General features: G+C 44.1%; 1 protein-coding gene across 2 annotated transcripts; it reads right to left on the bottom strand.

The window, feature by feature from the left end:
* On the bottom strand, window positions 1–20871 carry GLOD4 (glyoxalase domain containing 4). Of its 2 annotated transcripts, none has more exons than XM_083379868.1 (9): window positions 20637–20871; window positions 11133–11182; window positions 10076–10196; window positions 9154–9298; window positions 6525–6661; window positions 5345–5431; window positions 3666–3779; window positions 1996–2082; window positions 1–772 (listed from the first exon to the last, which is right to left on the bottom strand). In XM_083379868.1, the coding sequence occupies exons 1-9, from the start codon at window positions 20724–20726 to the stop codon at window positions 707–709; spliced, it is 897 nt and encodes a 298-aa protein (XP_083235994.1). In that variant the 5' UTR covers window positions 20727–20871; the 3' UTR covers window positions 1–706. The 2 variants fall into 2 exon arrangements, 1 of the variants encoding a protein (XP_083235994.1); XR_014494466.1 differs by lacking the exon at window positions 1–772 and adding an exon at window positions 2781–3101 and having other exon boundaries at window positions 1995–2082.
* Between the last annotated feature and the right edge of the window lie 56 nt (window positions 20872–20927).

Raw genomic sequence — 20927 nt, forward strand, 5'->3', positions numbered from 1 at the left:
TAATTCCATGGATTTCACATTTGACATTTTGCAGGCCGTCTTGTCAGTAGTTTCCCGCCCCCCCTCCCCGGTTAGCTTCTAAACCAGGTTTAGTGTTGCTGGCTTGTTTGAGCTGCCTGTATTGCTCGTAAACCTTGTGTTTGGGGGGGAGGGGAAGTGGGGAAAAAAAAAGCCCGAAGCGGGCAAGGTTGGGCCCCCCCAAAAAAAGTCACAACGGCAGTTATAAATATGCTCCGTGCCTCCCACCAAAAACGTGGCGCTGTCTGTGTCCTCAAAATTTGAGCAAAATACAAATTTGCTAGAATTAAATCAAAGGTTTGGAAAAAAAAAAAAACCACCACCACCCAAATAACAACAACAACAACAACAAAATCTCCCATTTTAACACACAGGCCTGGACAGGCCGAAATCTTCCTGCAGCCGGTTCCGAGTCATTTTCCAGCCCAAAGTTCGACGGGTGCTTTTTCAGCGGAATGAGAAAAGAAAGTGTGCAGGGGGAAAAAAACAAGACACCGGAACGGGTGGGAGGCTTGGGTTGCGTTAGCTGGAACGCACAATCACAACCTCGCTACAAAACGCTACAGGACCCAGAAGAGGCAGGGAAAAGAACAGGAAAAAAAAACATCTGGCAGTACCGCAGAGGTGGGATTTAAGCTTCCTGTTTTCCAGGGTCAGAGGGGGTCCTGGGTGAGCAAATCCCGGTGGGTTACACCGAAGGCTTGGAGCGGTTATGTTTGGCAAACCACTCGTGGCTTTTATCGGCCGCCATTGCCTGCAAGGAAGGAAAAGAAAACGCAGATCGTCCTCGGCTTACAATAATTCATTTCGTGACTGTTCGACGTTAAAAGGGGTCCTTGGTGCTAATAATAATAATAAGTTGGAAGGGACCTTGGAGGTCATCTAGTCCAACCCCCTGCTCAGGCAGGAAACCCTATACCATTTCAGACAAATGGTTGTCCAGTCTCTTCTTAAAAACTTCCATTGTTGGAGCATTCACAGCTTCTGGAGGCAGGTGGTTCCACTGGTTAGTTGTTCTCACTGTCAGGAAGTTTCTCCTTAGTTCTAGGTTGCTTCTCTACTTGATTAGTTTCCATCCGTTGCTTCTTGTCCTGCTTTCAGGGGCTTTGGAGAAGAGCTTGACTCCCTCTTCTTTGGGGCAGCCCCTGAGATACTGGAAGAGTGCTATCATGTCACCCCTCACCCTTCTCTTCGTTAAACTACACATACCCAATTCCAGCAACCGTTCCCTATATGTTTTAGCCTCCAGTCCCCCAATCACCTTTGTTGCTCTTCTCTGTACCCTTTCTAGAGTCTCATCTTTTTTACATCGTGGTGACCAAAACTGGATGCAGTATTCCAGGTGTGGCCTTACCAAGGCATTGTAAAGTGGTATTAGTACTTCACGTGATCTTGATTCTATCCCTCTGTTAATGCAGCCTAGCACCGTGTTGGGTTTTTTGGCAGCTGCAGCACACGGCTGGCTCATATTTAAGGGATTGTCCACTGGGACTCTGAGATCCCTCTTGCAGTTACTACTGTTGAGCAAGGTACCACCTATACTATACCTGTGCATTTGATTTTTCCTGTCTAAATGCAGAACCTTACTTTTTTCACCATTGAATTTCATTTTGTTAGATAGTGCCCAGTGTTCGAGTCTGTCCAGATCCTCCTGTATCTTAAGCCTGTCTTCTGGAGTATTGGCTATTCCTGCCAGCTTGGTGTCATCTGCAAATTTGATGAGTTCCCCATCTATCCCCTCATCCAAATTGTTGACAGCTTGCCTCCAAAAATTGTGGGTGCTCCATCACTGGAGATTTTTAGGAAGAGACTAGACAATCACTTGTCTGAGACGGTATAGGTTCTCCTGCTTGAGCAGGTTGGACTAGAAGACCTCCAGGGACCCTTCCAGCTCTATTCTATTCTAAAGTTCTGACGATAATCCCTGGTCTTTTCTGGGGATCTGTGTTTATTAGAAGCCTCGAAGTGAAGACTCACCTCATCCAAGAGTTTATCGCCGTTCGGGTCCACCCTCGACAGCTCCCTAAAAGCTTCGTCGCCCACGAAGCAGATTTCGTGGCCATCCTACGAGAAATCGGAGAGAGAGAGACAACAAAGGAGGCAACGTCATTGGGTTGTTACCCAGCAAGAGATGGAGAGGACGAGCAGCGCAAATTTATTTTGTGTCTTTTGAGACTTCAGGCAGTGGCTTGGCTTGTAGGCCGGTTCCGATGGGCCTACCTGCACCCTTAAAATTATATACAGGTCAGTCCTCGACTTACGACCACAATTGAGCCCAACTTTTCGGTGGCTAAGTGAGACATTTAAGTGAGTTTTCCCCCGTCTTACGACCTTCCTCGCCCCAGCTGTTTAAGTGAACCGCTGCAGTTGTTAAGTTAGTAACACGGTTCTTAAGTGAATCTGGCTTCCCCGTTGACTCTGCTTGTCAGAAGGTCGCCAAAGGGGATCACCTGAGCCCGGGACACTGCGACCATCATAAATACGTGTCAGTTGCCAAGCGTCCAAATTTTGACCCCTTGACCATGGGGGATGCTGCCACCGTCGTTGGCGTGAAAGACGGTCCTGACTTTTTTTCCCCCCAGCGCCGTTGTAACTCTGAACGGTCGCTAAACGGACGGTCGTAAATTGAGGGCTACCTGTATTTATTCAATGAGTTTATTGATCCAACTCGTCTGCCGGACCGTCTCACAAAAAGCGACAATCCAATATAGAGGCACAGGTGTGAAGGTCGTAAAATGGGGCAAAATTCACTTAACACCTACCTCGCTTAGCAACAAAAGTCTGGGGCTTCGGTTGTGGTTAAGTTGAGGACTTCCTGCACTGAGCAAGGGGGCTGGACTAGATGGTCTCCCAGAACCCCAACCAACGCATGATTCTGCCCATCGTTAGGGCTAGCTTTATGATTCGAAGCCTCTTTAAATTCCATTTTTAAAATTCTGAATCTGGAGAAAGAGACATTTCTGGTTTCGCACTAGACTCCCAAGTGTGCCAGCAAAACGGACACACAATCGGCACACACCCAGAAAACCTCTCCTGGCTGGAATTCATAGCCACAAACTTATGTCACAGGCCCTAAAATGTTTCTTTAAAGGAGGAAGCAAATCAGTGGAGAATACAGGCGTTCCTCAATTTACAGCAGTTCATTTAGCGACCGTTCAAATTTACAATGGCGCTGGGGAAAAAGTTATAACCGTCTTTTCTGGATTTACGACTGTTATAGCATCCCCAGGGTCGTGTGATCAAAATTTGGATGCTTGGCAATTGACTCATATTTATGACGGGGTCACAGAGCCCCGGGGTCACGTGACTCGCTTTCCCGACCTTCTGACAAGCAAAGTCAATGGATTCACTTAACAACCGGGTTTACTCCCTTAACAAATGAAATCATTCACTTAACAAAGGTGAATGGGGCAAAACTCACTTAACAAATGTTTTCAGCTAGCTAGCAACATACATTTTGGGCTCAAAAGTGTGGTAATAACTCAAGGACCAGGGTACCCGTATCACCGGCCACTGTGGGGTTTTAGCCATAATTTCTTCGTAGAGCCTTCATGTTCAGGAGCAGTCTACCTCCGAAAGACACTGACTAGAAATAAACGAAGCCCTGCTCACCATCCATATACATATTTATTTTAAAGGGCACTTACAGGATCGGCCAAAATAACAACTTGCACAGTTGCTTTCCCGGGGGTGTCCAAGCTCAACAAAGGAGTCAAAATCTTCTGGTTTTCCTTTTTCATTAAGGCTTCAATAACAGGCAACTTGGCAAGGTGAGAAACAGGATCGAAACAAGAAGACATTGGAGTGGGGGCAGGGGAGAAAGAGGAGGCCAAATAATAATAATAATAATAATAATAATAATAATAATAATAATAATAATAATAATAATAATAATAATAATAATAATAATAATAATTTTATTTGTATATCACCCTTTCCCGAAGGACTCAGGGCGGTGAACAGGGCAAACATGTAAAAATACAAAAATATAAAAGTTAAAAAAGAATTAAACATATGCCCAAGCTAAAAAAAATTAAATACATCTATTAAAATTACAATAAAAACCCAAACCCGTCACCCATCAGGCCAAGCCGGCTTGTTCAAATAAATGCGTCAAATAAATAAAAGGCACAGTCAATTTTCTGCAAACAACAGTATAGTTTCAAAACATGACAAGAAAGTGTTTTCAAAAAATGTAAAACAAAGTATTTTCCGAACGTGAAAAGAGAAAGCTTTTTCGAAACATAAAAGGGAAGTGTGTTTTCAAAAGGTGGAAAGTTTTTTTTCAAAAACGCAAAGTATTTTCAAAAGGTTTAAAAAGGAAGCATCTTGAACGTGTAAAAAGGTTTTTCAAAACGTAAAGAGGGCTTTTAAAACGTAAAAGGGTTTTCCAAATGTAGAAAGAATGTTCAGAACGGAAAAAACCTTTTCAAAATGTAAAAGGAAGGTATTTCCAAAACAGAAAAAGAAGGTATATTTTCAAAACATGAGAAGAAAGCACTTTCAAAATGTAAACAGTTGTTTCCAAAATGTAAACAAAGCATTTTCGAAATGTAAAAAGAAAGTATTCTGAACATGCAAAAAAAAGATTTTTCAAAACGTAAAGAGGGTTTTTAAAACGTCACGTTTTTCAAAATGTAGACTGTTCAGAACAGAAAAACCTTTTCAAAATGTAAAAAAAGTATTTTCAAAACAGAAAAAGTGTATTTTCAAAACATGAAACGAAAGCCCTTTCAAAACGCAAACAAGTTCTTTTCAAAATGTAAACAAAAGTATTTTCGAAATGTAAAAAGTATTTTCAAAATGTAAAAAGGTTTTTCCAAAACGTGAAGAGTTTTTAAAATGTAAAAAGGTTTTCAGAAGGCAGAATGTTCAAAACAGAAAAACCTTTTCAAAACTTAGAAAGTATTTTCAAAACGTAAAAAGAGCTTTTCGAATGTAATTTCCCCCCCCCCCAAAACATAAAATCATTTTGGAAACATTACTCAAAATCCCTTCCTCGTTCCTGACACTTTTGTACTATGAACATACGGATAAGTTCTTGACTTACAGCCATCGGTTTAGTGATTGTTCGAAGCTACAACGGCACAAAAATAAAGACTTATGACCGTTTTTCACACTTACGACTGTTGTGGCATCCCCGTGGTCATGTGATCAAAACTGGGGCGATTGGCAACTGGCATGTACTCATTGAACAAGTGGGGCAAAAAGGGAGAAAAAGTGGGGCAAAACTGATTCAACGGCTGACTTGCTTAGCAACGGAAACATTTTGGCCTCAATGGTGGTCGTAAAATGGACCTTCGTGCCTCTCGCACCCGGATCTCACCTCTTCCTTGGGGCAAGAGAAGGCGATTCGCCCGAAGGCCGTGCCGTGGTCCACAGCCTGGCCGATGCTCTGCAGCTCCAGTTTACACTAGAAGAAAAAGAAAGAAAGAAAGAAAGAAAGAAAGAAAGAAAGAAAGAAAGAAAGAAAGAAAGAAAGAAAGAAAGAAAGAAAGAAAGAAAGAGAAAGAGAAAAAGAAAGAAAGGAAAGAAAGAAAGAAAGGAAAGAAAGAAAGAAGAAAGAAAGAAAGAAAGAAAGAAAGAAAGAAAGAAAGAAAGAGAAAGAAAGAAAGAAAAAGAAAGAAAGAAAGAAGAAAGAAAGAAAGAAAGAAAGAAAGAAAGAAAAAAAGAAAGGAAAGAAAGAAAGAAAGAAAGAAAGAAAGAAAGAAAGAAAGAAAGAAAGAAAGAAAGAAAGAAAGAAAGACAATTGGACTTGGAAAAAAAGCCACACCAAAAGGACACCCGTCAGTTTTCGCGCAGCTGTCAATCTGGTTCAGGATGCCACAAAGGTCTGGACTGTAAATTTTTGTGGACTTTGACAGTCTTGTTCTCATTTTTCTGTCTTGGGAGATAATGCCCCAAAGGTGCTTTTTTCAGGAGGCAAATAGACTATCTTTCTTTTTTTCTTTGAAGACGTTTCGCTTCTCATCCAAGAAGCTTCCTCCGCTCTGACTGGATAGTGGGGAACGGAAGGATTTATATTCTTTAAGAGGGATAGACTTCCACTCCCAGAATTCCCCAGCCAGCATGCTTTAGGAATTGCTTTAGGCAGCTGAGGAATCCTGGGAGTTGAAGTCCAGCCACCTTAGAGCATGCAGGCTGAGGAATTCTGGGAGTGGAAGTCCATCCCTCTTAAAGCATGGCTGGCTGGGGAATTCTGGGAGTGGAAGTCCACCCCTCCTAAAGCATCCTTGCTAGGGAATTGTGGGAGTGGAAGTCCACCCCTCTTAAGGTATGGCTGGCTGGGGAATTCTGGGAGTGGATGTCCACCCCTCCTAAAGCATCCTGGCTGGGGAATTCTGGGAGTGGAAGTCCACCCATCTTAAAGCAGGCTGGCTAGGGAATTCTGGGAGTGGAAGTCCACCCCTCCTAAAGCATGCCGGCTGAGGAATCCTGGGAGTTGAAGTCCATCATCTTACAGTGTCCAAGGTTGAGAAACACTGCCCTAAGAATGTCAATCTCACCTGGTTATCGGCATAACCGAGCAAAACCTTCTTCTTCCCTTCGTCCTTCTCGTACACTTTCATGCCCAGCAACCTGGACCAGTATTCTACCGATTTCGGCAGGTTGGATACAGCCAGAGTCACCTTCAGCACCGGATCTGGAGGGTAACACCAAGACAGATGGCCTTGAGTTCAGACTTTCTGTCAGGAGAAGGTGAGCTGGTGGGCCACTCGGCCATTCCAAAGATCTTGGCCTGGACCAGACTCACCCTGTGACATTCGGATTCTAGCATGGATCAATTAGAGGCCTTCACCAGTACATCCCAACTAGCAGTCAGTCCCGCTGTTTCCCATCCCCTTCGGAAGCATATCTTCTAGTCCAACCCTCTGCTCAAGCAGGAGACCCTATACCAGGGGTAGGCAACCTTGGCTCTTTTATGACTCGTGGACTTCAACTCCCAGAATTCCTGAGCCAGCATGGGGGAAGTATGGCCCCTTTGTGACTTCTGGACTTCAACTCCCAGAATTCCTCAGCCAACATGAAGGAACTATGGCCCCTTCATGACTTGTGGACTTCAATGCCCAGAATTCCTGAGCCAGCAGAAGGGACTATGGCCCTTTTATGACTCGTGGATTTCAACTCCCAGAATTCCTGAGCCGGCATGGCTCAGCTTGGAAACCTCTCCCTTTCCCCTCAGCAGGGCTGGCTCAGGAATTCTGGGAGTTGAAGTCCACGAGTCATAAAGCGGCCTAGGCTAGGCAATCTTGGCCCTTTTATGACTCGTGGACTTCAACTCCCAGAGTTCCTGAGCCAGCATGGTTCAACATGGAAACCTCTCCCTTTCCCCTCAGCATGGCTGGCTCAGGAATTCTGGGAGTTGAAGTCCACCAGTAATTAAAAGAGCCCAGGTTGCCTACCCCTGCCCTAGACCATTTCAGACAAATGGCTGTCTAGTCTTTTCTTCAAAAGCTTCCAGTGATGAAGCAGCCAGAACTTCTGAACGCAACCTGGTTAATTGTCCTCACCGTTAGGAAGTTCCTCCTTAATTCCAGGTTGCTTCTCTCCTTGATCAGTTGCCATTGTTTCTCGTCCTTCTCTCTTGTGCTTTGGTGAATAACCTGACCCCCTCTTCTTTGTGGCAGCCCCTCAGATACTGGGATACTGCAATCATGTCTGCCCAGTTTCTTCTTTTTTTTAGACCAGTCAAACCCAAGTCCCACAGCCCTTCTTCGTATGTTTTAGTCTCCAGGCCTTGGATCATCTTAGTTGCTCTTCTCTGCGCTTTTTCCAAAGCCTCAACATCTTTTTCGTAAAGATGCAGTACAGGTAGTCCTCAATTTATGACAACAATTGAGCCCAAAGCTTCCATTGCTAAGTGAGACGCTTGTTCAGTGAATTTTGCTCCATTTTACGACCTTTCTTGCCACAAGTTGTTAAGTTGAACCACTGCGGTTAAGTCGCAGGGTTGTTAAGCGAATCTAGCTTCCCCACTGACTTTGCTTGTCAGAAGGTCACAAAAGGGGATCACATGACACACACACACACACACACACACACACCAGACACGCTGCGGCCGTCATAAATATGAATCCATGGCCAAGGGCCCGAATTTTGATCCCCTGACTCTGGGGAGCCTGCAAAGTTCGTAAGTGTGAAAAATGCTCGCAAGTCCTTTGGTTTCCAGTGACGTAACTTTTCTAAGTTGAGGACTACCTGTATTCCAGGTGTGGTCTTACTGAAGATTTATAAAGCGGTACACTTCATCCAAAGCTCTTGAGCAGGACTTTTCAACCAGTGGTACGGGTACCACCTGTGGTACATGGGCACCTGGCAGGTGGTACGCGACCATCCTAGGAAAGTGGTAGCGGGGGAGGGGAATGAGCTGAACCGGTGGCAGCACCGCACAAGCCTGAGCGAGAGACGGCTGGAGCTGCAGGGCTGTCGGGGCTCAGCGGAAGCGCCAGGAACAGCGTCAGGCTCCAGCTGGAGCTCGGCCCTGATCCTGGCGCTTCCGTTGAGCCCAGAAGAAGCGCCGATCAGCTGGAATGTTGCAGCATCTCCAGGGTCTTGTGACTTACATTCAGATGCTTGGCAACTGATTCATATTTATGACGGTGACAGTGTCCTAGGGTCATGTGAAGTGACCAAAACCTGCTGCAACCACCCAGCAGACCGGGGGGGGGGGGGAGAATAAAAACCAAACACCCCCCCCACCCCACCCCCGCTGGCAATCCTCAACAGAAATGCTCACAACCATGAAAACCTCGGACAGGAGGAAGAGGGCCGCCGGGCGGGCAGGCAGGCAGGTGTCTTGCTCAGCTGTGGCTTGGGGGGCACTTTTTTCAGGGCCATTGTAACTTCGAGCAGTCACTAAGCGAACTGTTGTAAGTCGAGGATTACCTGTACTTCATCACTTTTTTCCTTTCCTTTATTTTTTTTTTTTGGTCATCAAGTTTTTGACACCTCGCTAGGCGACTGGTGGTACTCGGATGCTGCCAAATCCTAAAAGGGGTACAACGGGTGAAAAGTTTGAAAAGCCCTGCTCTTGAGCACTTTCTACCAACTTCCCTGAGTTTAGGCTTCAGGGCATCATCAGATGGGCAAACGGGGTGGCTGCATGCAGCCTCACTGTTCTGTTCTGCTCCTTACCTTCCTGAGGCCGTTCTTTGTCTTCCAGAAAGAACTTATATCCTCCTGGGGCTTCCGATGCGTAAAGGCCTGCTGAGATCTCCTTCAGTGGCCACTGCAATTTTCTGGCATTTTTCACAGCCTGGCTTGATGCAACGGTCATCCCCTGTATAACCACCGGGGAAAATAATAAATAAATAAAAATATTAAGGCCTTAGAAAGGGTGCAGAGAAGAGCAACAACGATGATCAAGGGGCTGGAGGCTAAAAACATATAAGGAACGGTTGCTGGAATTGGGTAGCTCCAGTTTAATGAAGAGAAGGACAAGGGGTGACAGGATAGCAGTCTTCCAATATTTGAGGGGTTGCCCCAAAGAAGAGGGAGTCAAGCTATTCTCCAAAGCCCCTGAAGGCAGGACAAGAAGCAGCCCCCCACTCCTTATTTTAGTGGCAAATCTTCCTTCCCACGATCCATATTACAGGGTTAATAGCATCCCTGTAATTATGAACATAATATAATTAGCATTCAGATGATGGGAGTAGCCCTTCAAGATCATCTGAAGGGTTAATACCACTTTACAAGGCCTTGGTAAGGCCACACTTGGAATATGGCATCCAGTTTTGGTCGCCATGATGTAAAAAAGATGTTGAGACTCTAGAAAGAGCGCAGAGAAGAGCAGCAAAGATGATCAGGGGGCTGGAGGCTAAAATGTATAAAGAACTGTGGCAGCTAATCAGATATTGGAACACGTGGCCATGGGGGAGGGAGGATGCTGCAACGGTCGTAAGTGTGAAAATTGGCCATAAGTCACTTTTCCCAGTGCCGTTGCACCTTCGAACAGTCACAAAACAAACTGTTGTTAAGCTGAGGACTACCCTTTTTGTTTTAATGCAAATTCCAGATTGGATGCCTATCACAAAGCAATAGTGGGAATGTGGCTTACCAGGAAATCATTGCCAAGGTGGTAATTCCCAACACCGTAGTTGTAAGTTAGCTCTGCGACAAAGTGGTCATCCTCCGGTCCATAGCCCACCATAGTTTTGCTCCATTTGCCATCATAGGGACTAGAAACATATCCACCTTAATTTGTTTACAGGAACAGCAAAACACCAGAAAACATCCCTATGGTTTCCCTTCCCTTGGAACAAGCCTGGAGTCTACAGGTAGGCCTCAACGTATGACCGCGGTTGGGGACCAGAATTTCCACCGCTAAATAAGGCAGTTGTTGAGTGAGCTGGGCCCCGTTTTATGACCGTTTTTTGCCATGGTTGTTAAGCAAATCACTAGAGCTGATTCGTGAATCCTCCGGTCATTAAGCGGCAAGGATCCTACATGTGGAAAAAAAGTCATAAGTGACTTTTTTTTGGTGCTGTTGTAATTCTGAATGGTCACTAAACCAGCTGTTGTAAGTCGAGGACTCCCTAAACAGCAAGCTAAGGCAGGAGGTAAAATCCCCGTATCTGCTGAAGGGCTGCAATTACAGGCAGTCCTCAACTTATGACCACAATTGAACCCAAGCTTTCTGTTGCTAAGTGAGACATTTGTTAAGCGAGTCTTGCCCAAGTTTTTGCCACAGTTGTTAAGAGAATCCCTGCAGCTGTTAAGTGAGTCACACGGTTGTTAAGTGAATCCGGCTTCCCCATTGACCCTGCTTGTCAGTTTACAAAAGGGGAATCACGTAACCCTGGGACGCTGCGACAGTCATAAATAGGAGTCAGCTGGCGAGCGTCTCAGTTTTGATTACGTGATGCAGCAATGGCCATTAAGTGTGGAAAACAGTCGTTAGGTGTGAAAAACGGTTCATAAGTCACTATTTTTCAGTGCTGTTCTAACTGTGGTCACTGAATGAATTATTGTTAAGTCGAGGATGGCCTGTAGAAGGCATCCAAAACTTGGCAAGAGACGGAACAGACAAATTCCCTGCACGTCCCTTGTTCTCAGACAGCACAGCCTCCAATCCAGTTTCTCTGATAAGAGTAGCCATGATTAAACCTACATACCCATTGCAGGTGGCCTTGCAACCTTCTTCAAATTCTTCATGTCTCAGGACCTGTTGGTTCAAGCCCACATCAAACTGGTCAGTATTCAAGTCACTTGCGCAGAGAGAGAGAGAGAGAGAGAGAGAGAGAGAGAGAGACAGACAGACAGACAGACAGACAGACAGACAGACAGACAGACAGACACAGTGTGCCTTAAAACGTGATTTATTTGCAAAATATATTTCTATACTTTTGAGTTGGACCATAAGAAAGGCTGAGCGTCAAAGAATTGAGGCCTTTGAACTATGGTGCTGGAGGAGACTCCTGCAAGTCCCTTGGACTGTGAGGCGATCAAACTGGTCGGTCCTAGAGGAGATCAACCCTGACTGCTCTTTAGAAGGCCAGATCCTGACGTTGAAATTCAAATACTTTGGCCACCTAATGAGAAGGAAGGACTCACTGGAGAAGAGCCTCATGCTGGGAAAGATTGAGGGCAAGAGAAGAAAGGGACGACAGAGAATGAGGTGGCTGGATGGAGTCACTGAAGCAGGAGGCGTGAGCTTAAATGGACTCCAGAAGATGGTAGTGGACAGGAAGGCCTGGAGGAACGTTGTCCATGGGGTCGCGATGGGTCGGACACGACTTCGCAACTAACAACAACAAATACTTTTGAGGATGAGTGCAGACAGTCCTTGAGTTAAACTGTAATGGAGACTGCACATTACAGTCGTAAAATGGATCTGTTACATGACCAGCCCAATTTTATGAGGGTTTTATTTTTGCGGCAGTTATTAAGTGAGCCTGGTGGTTGTAAACCCCGACATTTGTTAAGTGAATATTACAATCATTAAGGGGGTTACCATGGTGAGGCAGGCCATAAGGAAAAATATAAATAATACATATGGATGCTGTATGTCATAAATGTGAAGTAGGACACAACAGTGAGGCATAGAGAATAATGCGTGTATTAGTTAGAAGAAGAACAAGGAAATGGAAAATGTCAAACCACAAGTTCACCTGTGGGTCACATCTAATAAGCTAGCACACATTTCAGTTTCAGCTAACCACATATGTCTCACTTGTAGCTAACCACATACATGGTACAGGAAACCTAGATGCAAGGAAAGAGACAAGTTTGCAAAACAATTTAGCAATGCAAAGGGGGGCTAGAAATGAGCTAGAAGGGGGCCTGTAATTCATGTAACCAATCAGAATTAATAATTTACATTTCCGTGTTCTGTGACTTTTGAAGACTATAAATGTACCTGCTTGTTTCCTGGAAAGTTGTTCAGACATTGCCTTTGCTTTCTAATCTGAACCTTTTGCGCGCAAAATAAAACAAACTTCTTTTGATTCCGAGGTCTGAGTCTCTTAATTCTGCAACATTTTCTGGCACCCAGAGATGGGACTTGGAGTGATATTTCACTGAGGACGGCACGGACCACCTGGGGCCCAGCCGGGGTCGTCCTGTCTTCCTTTAGCCGGCACGGACGATTTCTCCGAAAGGAGGCGGAGGACTCTGTGGGGGCGCCTGGTGGACACCCGACTGATCCAAGAACCCGCACGGAATCAAAATAAGTCATCCACAACCAGAACTTGACGTCTGAGGGAGAAGACGCCTGCAGGCAAGTATATTGAAAAAAGGGTAGTCCCACTCGTTTAAAAAAAAAAAGTGGATGAAATAGTCCCATTCATTGTAAAACGTAGGGACTATAGACCCACTAAGAGTGGAAGAGGGGGCCTGATCAACCCCCTGGGTCCAGGATCAGCGCGTCCTAATGTGACCCTAGAGATAGTGTTGTGTGGGTGGTTAAGCCATTGCAGTTCCTGTTGGTGACCGTTGGAACGTCCGGCACCACAGGTCAGTGGCAGTGTCTTAGAAAATGGGTGGTGGAGGAAGTGTCCCTCGGACACCTCTTCAATGTATGCTGAAGAATTTCAAGAAAGGTTTTAGTGGAGATTATGGTCACCCAGATCAATATCAATAGTGGCAAATAGTAGTAAAGGAGAATCCTGAATGGCTCCACAAATGCTGAGTAGAATTCCTGCGGGTCTGTGTGGCACGAATGAATAGAAATCCTAGATGTCAAGGGAAAAAAAGGGTCAGATTGAAACCATACCTGTTTCAAAAACTGATCCCTATGAAGAAGATGCGCCCCTCCCCCATGTCCCTGTGTATCACGCTGTGCCTCAAGTCCCACCACCAGTGGCTCCAGTCCAGCAGCCAGTGGTGAGTCCAGTGCAACCCGCAGATGTTGATAATGACACTAATAAAGTTCAAGGGATAGGAGCCCAAGGAACTCACCAAGAAATCCTATTAAAAGCACTAGTGCATTTTGCTCAAAATATGGAAGTTTTAAAAATTGGCTATGTCAAGCACTAAACATATAGGTTAATAAAAGAAATTTATGTGCCTGATGGATCCCAGGCAGTATATAGTCCATTTTTGTTAGAGGAGTGTGGAGGTAGTGTTTGTGTGTCTGTGTTGTGTCTAATAATAATAATTAAGTGTCTGTGTTGTGTCTAATAATAATAATTAATAAAAAGGCCTTATTAAAAAAAACAACCAACAAACAAGGGAGCTCATTGGCTTCTGAACAGCTCCTTGTAATTATATTAGTTATTGATTTGTCAGAAGAAAGTATGAAATGAAATATCTGTATGTGAAATTGTTTATGCAAGCAGTTTGAATGGAAATGAATGTATGGATATGATAATCCTCTGTGTGTGAGAGAGAGAGTTTGTCCCCCACCACAGACTGTGAAAGAAGCAGTAAACTGCAGAATTTCTTTTGTTTGTTTATTAAAAAGTGAAATGAAAAAGCAATATAAGCGTTTGCATGAAAAGTCTCATGGAAGATGTGTGAGAGAATTCATGGCAATGCATGTGAAGAAGAGAAAACTATTTTGTTAGTGGTGAGATTTTTCTGTAATTCTTCTTTTTCTGTCTTCTCACCTTTGCTGGTTGTGTTGCTTTAAGAGCAAGAGAGACAGAAAGGAAAAGGGTGTCTAATCTTTTTAACTATTTTTTTTTCGGTTTAGAATTCTGGTTTGAGGAAGCTGGGATGGATGTGAAATTTAATGTTTTAACCTACTTAATGGAAATTTGTTTCCATCTGAATGGAATCTGATTAAATTGGAATTTGACTAAATTTATATTAAGAGCGAGGAGTTGATATTAGAGTTTGATACAAAACTATTTCAGTAACTCACAATATCTTATTAATCTTGTTTATTTTATTTATTTTGCTGGAGTTGCGTTTTGTTGTCATTTTTATTTTTATTTTTTTAATGTTTTTATGCCTGTGTGTGGGGCACACTGATAGAAAACAATACCTAAGAGAATTGAAGGAATTGTAATTCAACCCTTGTTTAAAACGAAGAAGTTGAGAAAAAGTTTGGGATTATAAATGAGTTACTGTATATTGTTTTGAGTGAAGATTTATGTGCAAACAAACTCAACCAGAGTTTGGTGAGGATTCCTTTGTTGCTCTTTACTAAGCAATTTGTTTGTGAATACAGACAAAGGAATGGCTACAGGAAGAGGTTCTTTACCCAGAAGTGGGGAAAAGAAAAGAAAAAAAGAGAAAATAGAGGCTGAGGCCAATTTCAAGAAAAAGTTGAGGCCATAGGGTTGGCAGCAGCTGAACAATGGACTGAAAACTGAAGGGGACCAGAGTTAAGTCAAGCCCCCCCTGAACCCTTGGTCCGAATGAAGATAGGGGGCAATGATGTGACCTTTTTAGTTGATACAGGGGCATCTAGATCTGTAATTACTAAGTTATTGGCTCCTTTTTCTACTGCCACTATTAATGTACAAGGAGTTGATGGTTCCGTTAATTGCCACACCTTTTTGAAGCCCCTGATATGTTCCCTAAACGGAAGACACCTGGAACATCAATTCCTATATATGCCTGAATGTCCCATTCCTTTATTGGGCCAAGACATGTTGTGTAAGATGGGAGCAACTCTATCGTTTGAAGAAAATCAAATGTCACTCAGAATGAAACACCCTCCAGATGAAATGTGGCGAATCATGGTGGCCCACGAGACTCCAATATCTGATAACTGGCAGGACTTTGGAGTGCCTCAGTTATGGGCAGAAGATAACATGCCAGGCTTTGCAGCCCACCATGTACCATTAGCCATCCAAGTGAAGCCTCCAGTAGTGCCTGTTCGCCTTCGACAGAGGAGTTACCCCCGCCCCATTGCACAAGCAATTCAAGATCATATTGTTAAGTACCTCAAAGCAGGCATTCTAACAACCATCCAATCTCCATGGAATACCCCTATTTTGCCCATACCAAAGCCCGACGGAAATTTCAGGCCAGCGCAAGATCTCCGTATCGTCAATGATGCCACAATCACGGTCCATGCTGCTGTGCCAAATCCCTATACTTTGTTAAGTTTAGTTCCCCCATCAGCTGCTTGGTTCTCGGTGGTAGATCTGAAGGATGCCTTTTTCACTATTCCCATACATAAAGACAGTCAGAAGTTGTTTGCCTTTGAATGGGAGGATCCAGTAACAGGTCGCAAGCGACAATACGCCTGGACCAGGCTTCCCCAGGGCTTTAAAAATTCACCTACCCTATTTGGCAATGCCCTGGCCTCAGACCTAGAAGACTTTCAGCCGTGTGAGGAAGGGGATGTCCTACTTCAGTATGTTGATGATGTTTTAGTCATGGGGAGAACCAAGGAAACTTGTTGGGAAAACACGAACCAACTACTTCATCTTCTAATGGAAAGAGGATATCGTGCCTCTAGGAAGAAAGCCCAGTTAGTAAGAACCCAGGTAAAATACTTAGGTTACATCATCAGTCAAGGTCAGAGATGTATAGGACATGAAAGAAAGGAAGTTGTGTGCCACATTGCAGAGCCCACTAATAGACGAGAATTACGGGGTTTTTTAGGAGCAGCAGGATATTGTAGAATATGGATACCAAATTTTGCCCTGTTAGCCAAACCACTCTATGAGTCCACACAGGGGGGAGAAAAGGAGCCTTTTGTCTGGATGCATGCACAAAGACAGGCTTTTGAGACTCTAAAAACGGCCTTATCGCAGGCTCCGGTGATGGGACTTCCTAATCTTGACAAGCCTTTTAATTTGTATGTGGACTCAAAGAGTAATGTGGCTATTGGAGTCCTGACTCAAGAAAAGGGAAGTTGGCAACAGCCCATAGCTTATTTGTCAATACAACTTGATGCAGTTTCAAAAGGGTGGCCACAATGTCTAAAAATTCTGGCAGCCACAGCTCTCCTAATAGAGGAAGCTAATAAATTGACATTTGGACAACCAACCACAATCTATACAAGCCATGCAATCCGAGGGATATTAGAGACAAAGGGACACTTATGGATGACTAATTCCAGAATTTATAAGTATCAGGCCCTTCTCATCCAAAACCCTCAAGTGACACTGAAGCAAACAAATGGTCTGAATCCGGCCACTTTGCTGCCACTACCAGGTCCTGAGGTTGAACATAATTGTATGCAAGTCATAGAAAGTCAATTCTCATGCAGACCTGATTTAACTGATGTGCCAGTGGAAAATGTGGACTATAACTGGTTTACAGACGGATCCAGTTTTGTCTCAGTGGGCGAACGCTATGCTGGTTATGCAACAGTCTCTCTTGATGAAGTTGTAGAAAGTGGACCACTCCCCAAAGGCACAAGTGCTCAGGCAGCAGAACTATGGGCTCTAATACGGGCACTGGAGAGGGCACAGGATGAAAGTATTAATATTTGGACAGATTCTAAGTATGCATTCCTCACATTACATGTACATGCTGCCAGTTTATATAGAGAGAGGACTTTTAACAGCAGCAGGAAAAGAAATTAAACATCCCCTCTTGATTGAAAGACTTATCAAAGCGGTCCGAGGACCTAAAAGAGTAGCGTCATGCACTGTAAAGGACATCAAAAGGGACAAGATGATGTAGCCCGAGGAAATACAGCAGCTGACAAAGAAGCAAGGTTATCAGCAACTCGAGATAGCCAACCCTACCCTGACATGACAGCTTGTGTAGCATTAGAAATGCCAAGAGGACTGAGCCCTAAATATTCCAAAGCTGAGGAATTACAGGCAAGTGTAGACTTGCAAGGACACAAACAGGGAGAGTGGTACATGCTCCCAGATGGAAGGATTTTTGTCCCTGAGAATTTAACCTGGCCAGTAGTAAAAGAAGCTCAGTTAACTACTTACATGGGGAAGAGTGCACTAACTGAAGCCCTCCGTCGTATTGTGTACATTAATCGCCTTCACTTGCTGTGTGCCCATGCAACCAAGAGATGTAATACCTGTGCCCAGGTTAATCCAAAACAAGGACCTACTCTTCCACCAGGAAGCCAGCCTAAGGGATATCACCCCATGGATTCTTTAGTTGTTGATTTTACAGAAATGCCAAAATGTGGACTATATAAAGCAATGCTAGTTATGGTGTGTAATGATACTGGGTGGCCTGAATGTTTCCTTACCAAGACAAAGCATGCATGAGAAGTGGCTAGAATCTTACTCAAGGCAGAATAGAGGAAAAGGTGACTAAGGTGTGCCTTGAAACTCGCCTTGGATGCATTGCCACTAGCACTTTGGTCTGTGAGATGCACCCTTCAAAAGGGAATTAGGCTATCTCCTTATGAAATGATGTTTGGAAGACCTCCCCCTCATGAATACTAATTTGAAAAATCATGTAGGGAACTTAAGTCAAATAGGGACTTCATGGGTGAGTCAAATGGTGGGAGAGTTAAATAAGCAAATACAAGAAATCCAACACTATTGTGTGTCCCTAAGCCCACCATTTCTGAGTACTCCCAGTCATAATATCCAAGTGGGAGACAAAGTATGGGTAAAACACTGGAAAGGGAAAAACTTGAAACCTAGATGGAAAGGCCCGTATATTGTGGTCATGTGTTCTCCCCTAGAAGTAAAAGTGTTAGAATCCAAGTCTTGGATTCAGTGGAGTTAAGCCCGCAGCTGATGACTGTTGGGAGGCAGAGCAGGACGAGACCCGTCCTCTAGTGCTACACTTGAAGAAGCGCCCCCTATAACTGCCCTACCGGCAATGGGCAGGCAACATACGGGGCAGAAGAGGCCCTACTGGTGTCACTCCGGAAGCTGACCCTCTACGTACGGCTGAAAACAAGAAGGAGAAAAACAATTGTTAATGTGTTAGGGATGGTTTGTGTGGTGTAGGTTGGACCTATCTCGAGAAATGGTAGTCCGACAATATATAGTCATAGGTGTAATGTGTCTGGCATTAGTGATCTTAATTATTTTGATTGTAACCTGCTGCATTGGAAACCTTTTCTTCTGGAATCACCCCACACCCAAAGTAACAAGTGTTGCACCTAAAATCACTAAGTGTGACCAAGGAAAGTGTGTATCTTCTGTGGACACTTATGTTTGAAACACCCTGGGAGTGGGTTCTTTGGAGTCTGTTGGGAGTCTTGGGATTGTGGATACTAAATTTAGCCAATAAGACTAGGCTTTGTGATTCATCCAATACTGATACTGTCCTTTCCCAAATTCCACCTAATCCCCTCCATCCTCCGGGCCTGGTAACCTTGTAATTGTAATTATTCCCCTTGTTGTGACTGTGAGTGTGGAATAGAAATAATAGAAAATGACATTGACCTATTTCAGGTTGTCAACCATGAATCTCCTATGGCTATGGATACTATTTACAAGTGGCCTATTGGGTAAGAAAGCCAGGGATGGTAGTCCCAAATATTGTGAGAATGGTCAGACAGTTCCTTTCACCCTAGAGGAAGGCTCAGGGGCTGTTGAAGAACCTGAAGGGACAAGTAAAGCCCAGGCTTTGGGGCCACTGGAGATACTCGGCAAAGAGGGACCGGAGAAAACCCACTCCTGGTCTTATTTCCCAGTGGGGAGTGCACCCCAGGCCAACCCCAGCTCCTAAACCTAAGCGTGTTATTCCTAGACTAAAACCAGGTTTGGAGCAATGAGTATAATCATAGATTTCATGCATTTTCCATGAATATGGCAGTGTGTTTGGAAGAGGATGGAGTCTTTTTCTTGTGTGGAGAAAATGTGTATGTATGTTTGCCTAATGAGGCAATTGGCTGTGAGATCAATGAAAGAGATAAGGATCGAAAAGGAATTGATTATGCTCGAGGGATCTTTGGAAAATGGATACACACCTGGGATTCCAAGGGAAAGAAGGGATCCGGATGGTGGAATATATGTGCGGTTTGGACCGTGGGGCTTAGAGAGAGTGCCTGAGGAGGATGAAGTCTAACTCATGGAATACTTCTTTCTCTCTTTGCTTGTCGCTATCTATCTCTATCTTGATAAGTGTCAGTTCAAAGTGTTGGTCTGCTATACTGTTCACCTATCCTAATATACAATGGTTTTGATCTTTGCTTGCTGGGGAAACTGGAATTGCTTGCTGAAATAAAGGAATATCATGGAAGGTGAGACTCCTTGTCCAAATGGAAATTGAGTCTCAACAGGGGGGAATGAGGCAGGCCATAAGGAAAAATATAAATAATACATATGGATGCTGTATGTCATAAATGTGAAGTAGGACACAACAGTGAGGCATAGAGAATAATGCGTGTATTAGTTAGAAGAAGAACAAGGAAATGGAAAATGTCAAACCACAAGTTCACCTGTGGGTCACATCTAATAAGCTAGCACACATTTCAGTTTCAGCTAACCACATATGTCTCACTTGTAGCTAACCACATACATGGTACAGGAAACCTAGATGCAAGGAAAGAGACAAGTTTGCAAAACAATTTAGCAATGCAAAGGGGGGCTAGAAATGAGCTAGAAGGGGGCCTGTAATTCATGTAACCAATCAGAATTAATAATTTACATTTCCGTGTTCTGTGACTTTTGAAGACTATAAATGTACCTGCTTGTTTCCTGGAAAGTTGTTCAGACATTGCCTTTGCTTTCTAATCTGAACCTTTTGCGCGCAAAATAAAACAAACTTCTTTTGATTCCGAGGTCTGAGTCTCTTAATTCTGCAACAATGGTTTTGTCAAAAACTGGAAGTAACCGCTAATTTATTGGCAGAACCATCATAAAAACACAGTCACGTAATTCAAGGACTATCAGCCCTCACAATCCAAAGGTCTTATTTAAAAATTGCAGCCAAGTGGGCAGGACTCAAGATTATGAAAAAATAAAATAAAATGTATACTCCAATCCTCAAAGGATGATGTAGTAGAATAGAATAGAGCTGGAAGGGACCTTGGAGGTCCTCTAGTCCAGCCCCCTACTCCAGCAGTATATTTCAGTATAGATAAGGCCAAATGGCTACGGTCTTAACTGCGTAGAAAATAATTTAAACGTAAATCTTTAAAGTTAAAATATTATAATTGGCGAAAGCAAAAGACACTCCCCAAGGAAACTTGGGTGCAAGAGGTAGCCGTAGCACACTGGCCACTCTAGGGAATTATATCTCGGTGGTCTTTCGCCTCAGGGTGCTCACAGCGATGACGTCATCTTAGCCTCAAAGCCCTCCGTGTTTTCTGGTCGCCTCCCCTATAGCGTACTTACGCGCATGCCCAGTAGCTCTCGGTAAAAACGGATGGTCTGAGCTCGGTCGCCAACTTTGAAGACAAAGTGTAGCGCGCGTCTCGCCTTCATTTTCTTCTCTCGAAAGACCGGAAGCTAACACGGGTTCCGGAATTCTCGGCTATTTTATTTTGTCGCGGCGTGATGACGTCACGAGCACATGCTCGCACCAAGCGTACTGGGTCTTTCGCTGCGGAAAATCCTTCCTGTGCAACTGATAACCACAGCCAATAGGAGCTGCTACTTCTAACCGGAAGTTCCTGTGGCCGCTCT

The sequence above is a fragment of the Vipera ursinii genome (genome assembly GCF_947247035.1).
Source record: "Vipera ursinii genome assembly, chromosome: 1".
NCBI classification, from domain to species: Eukaryota; Metazoa; Chordata; class Lepidosauria; order Squamata; family Viperidae; genus Vipera; species Vipera ursinii.

Coding starts and splice junctions, on each gene's coding strand:
- GLOD4 (XM_083379868.1), bottom strand. CDS start 20,726: ATGAAGGCGAGACGCGCGCTACACTTTGTCTTCAAAGTTGGCGACCGA. Junction 10,197..11,132: donor TGCAAGGCCACCTGCAATGG/GTATGTAGGTTT, acceptor ATATGTTTCTAG/TCCCTATGATGGCAAATGGA. Junction 773..1,995: donor GCGATAAACTCTTGGATGAG/GTGAGTCTTCAC, acceptor CCTTCCTTGCAG/GCAATGGCGGCCGATAAAAG.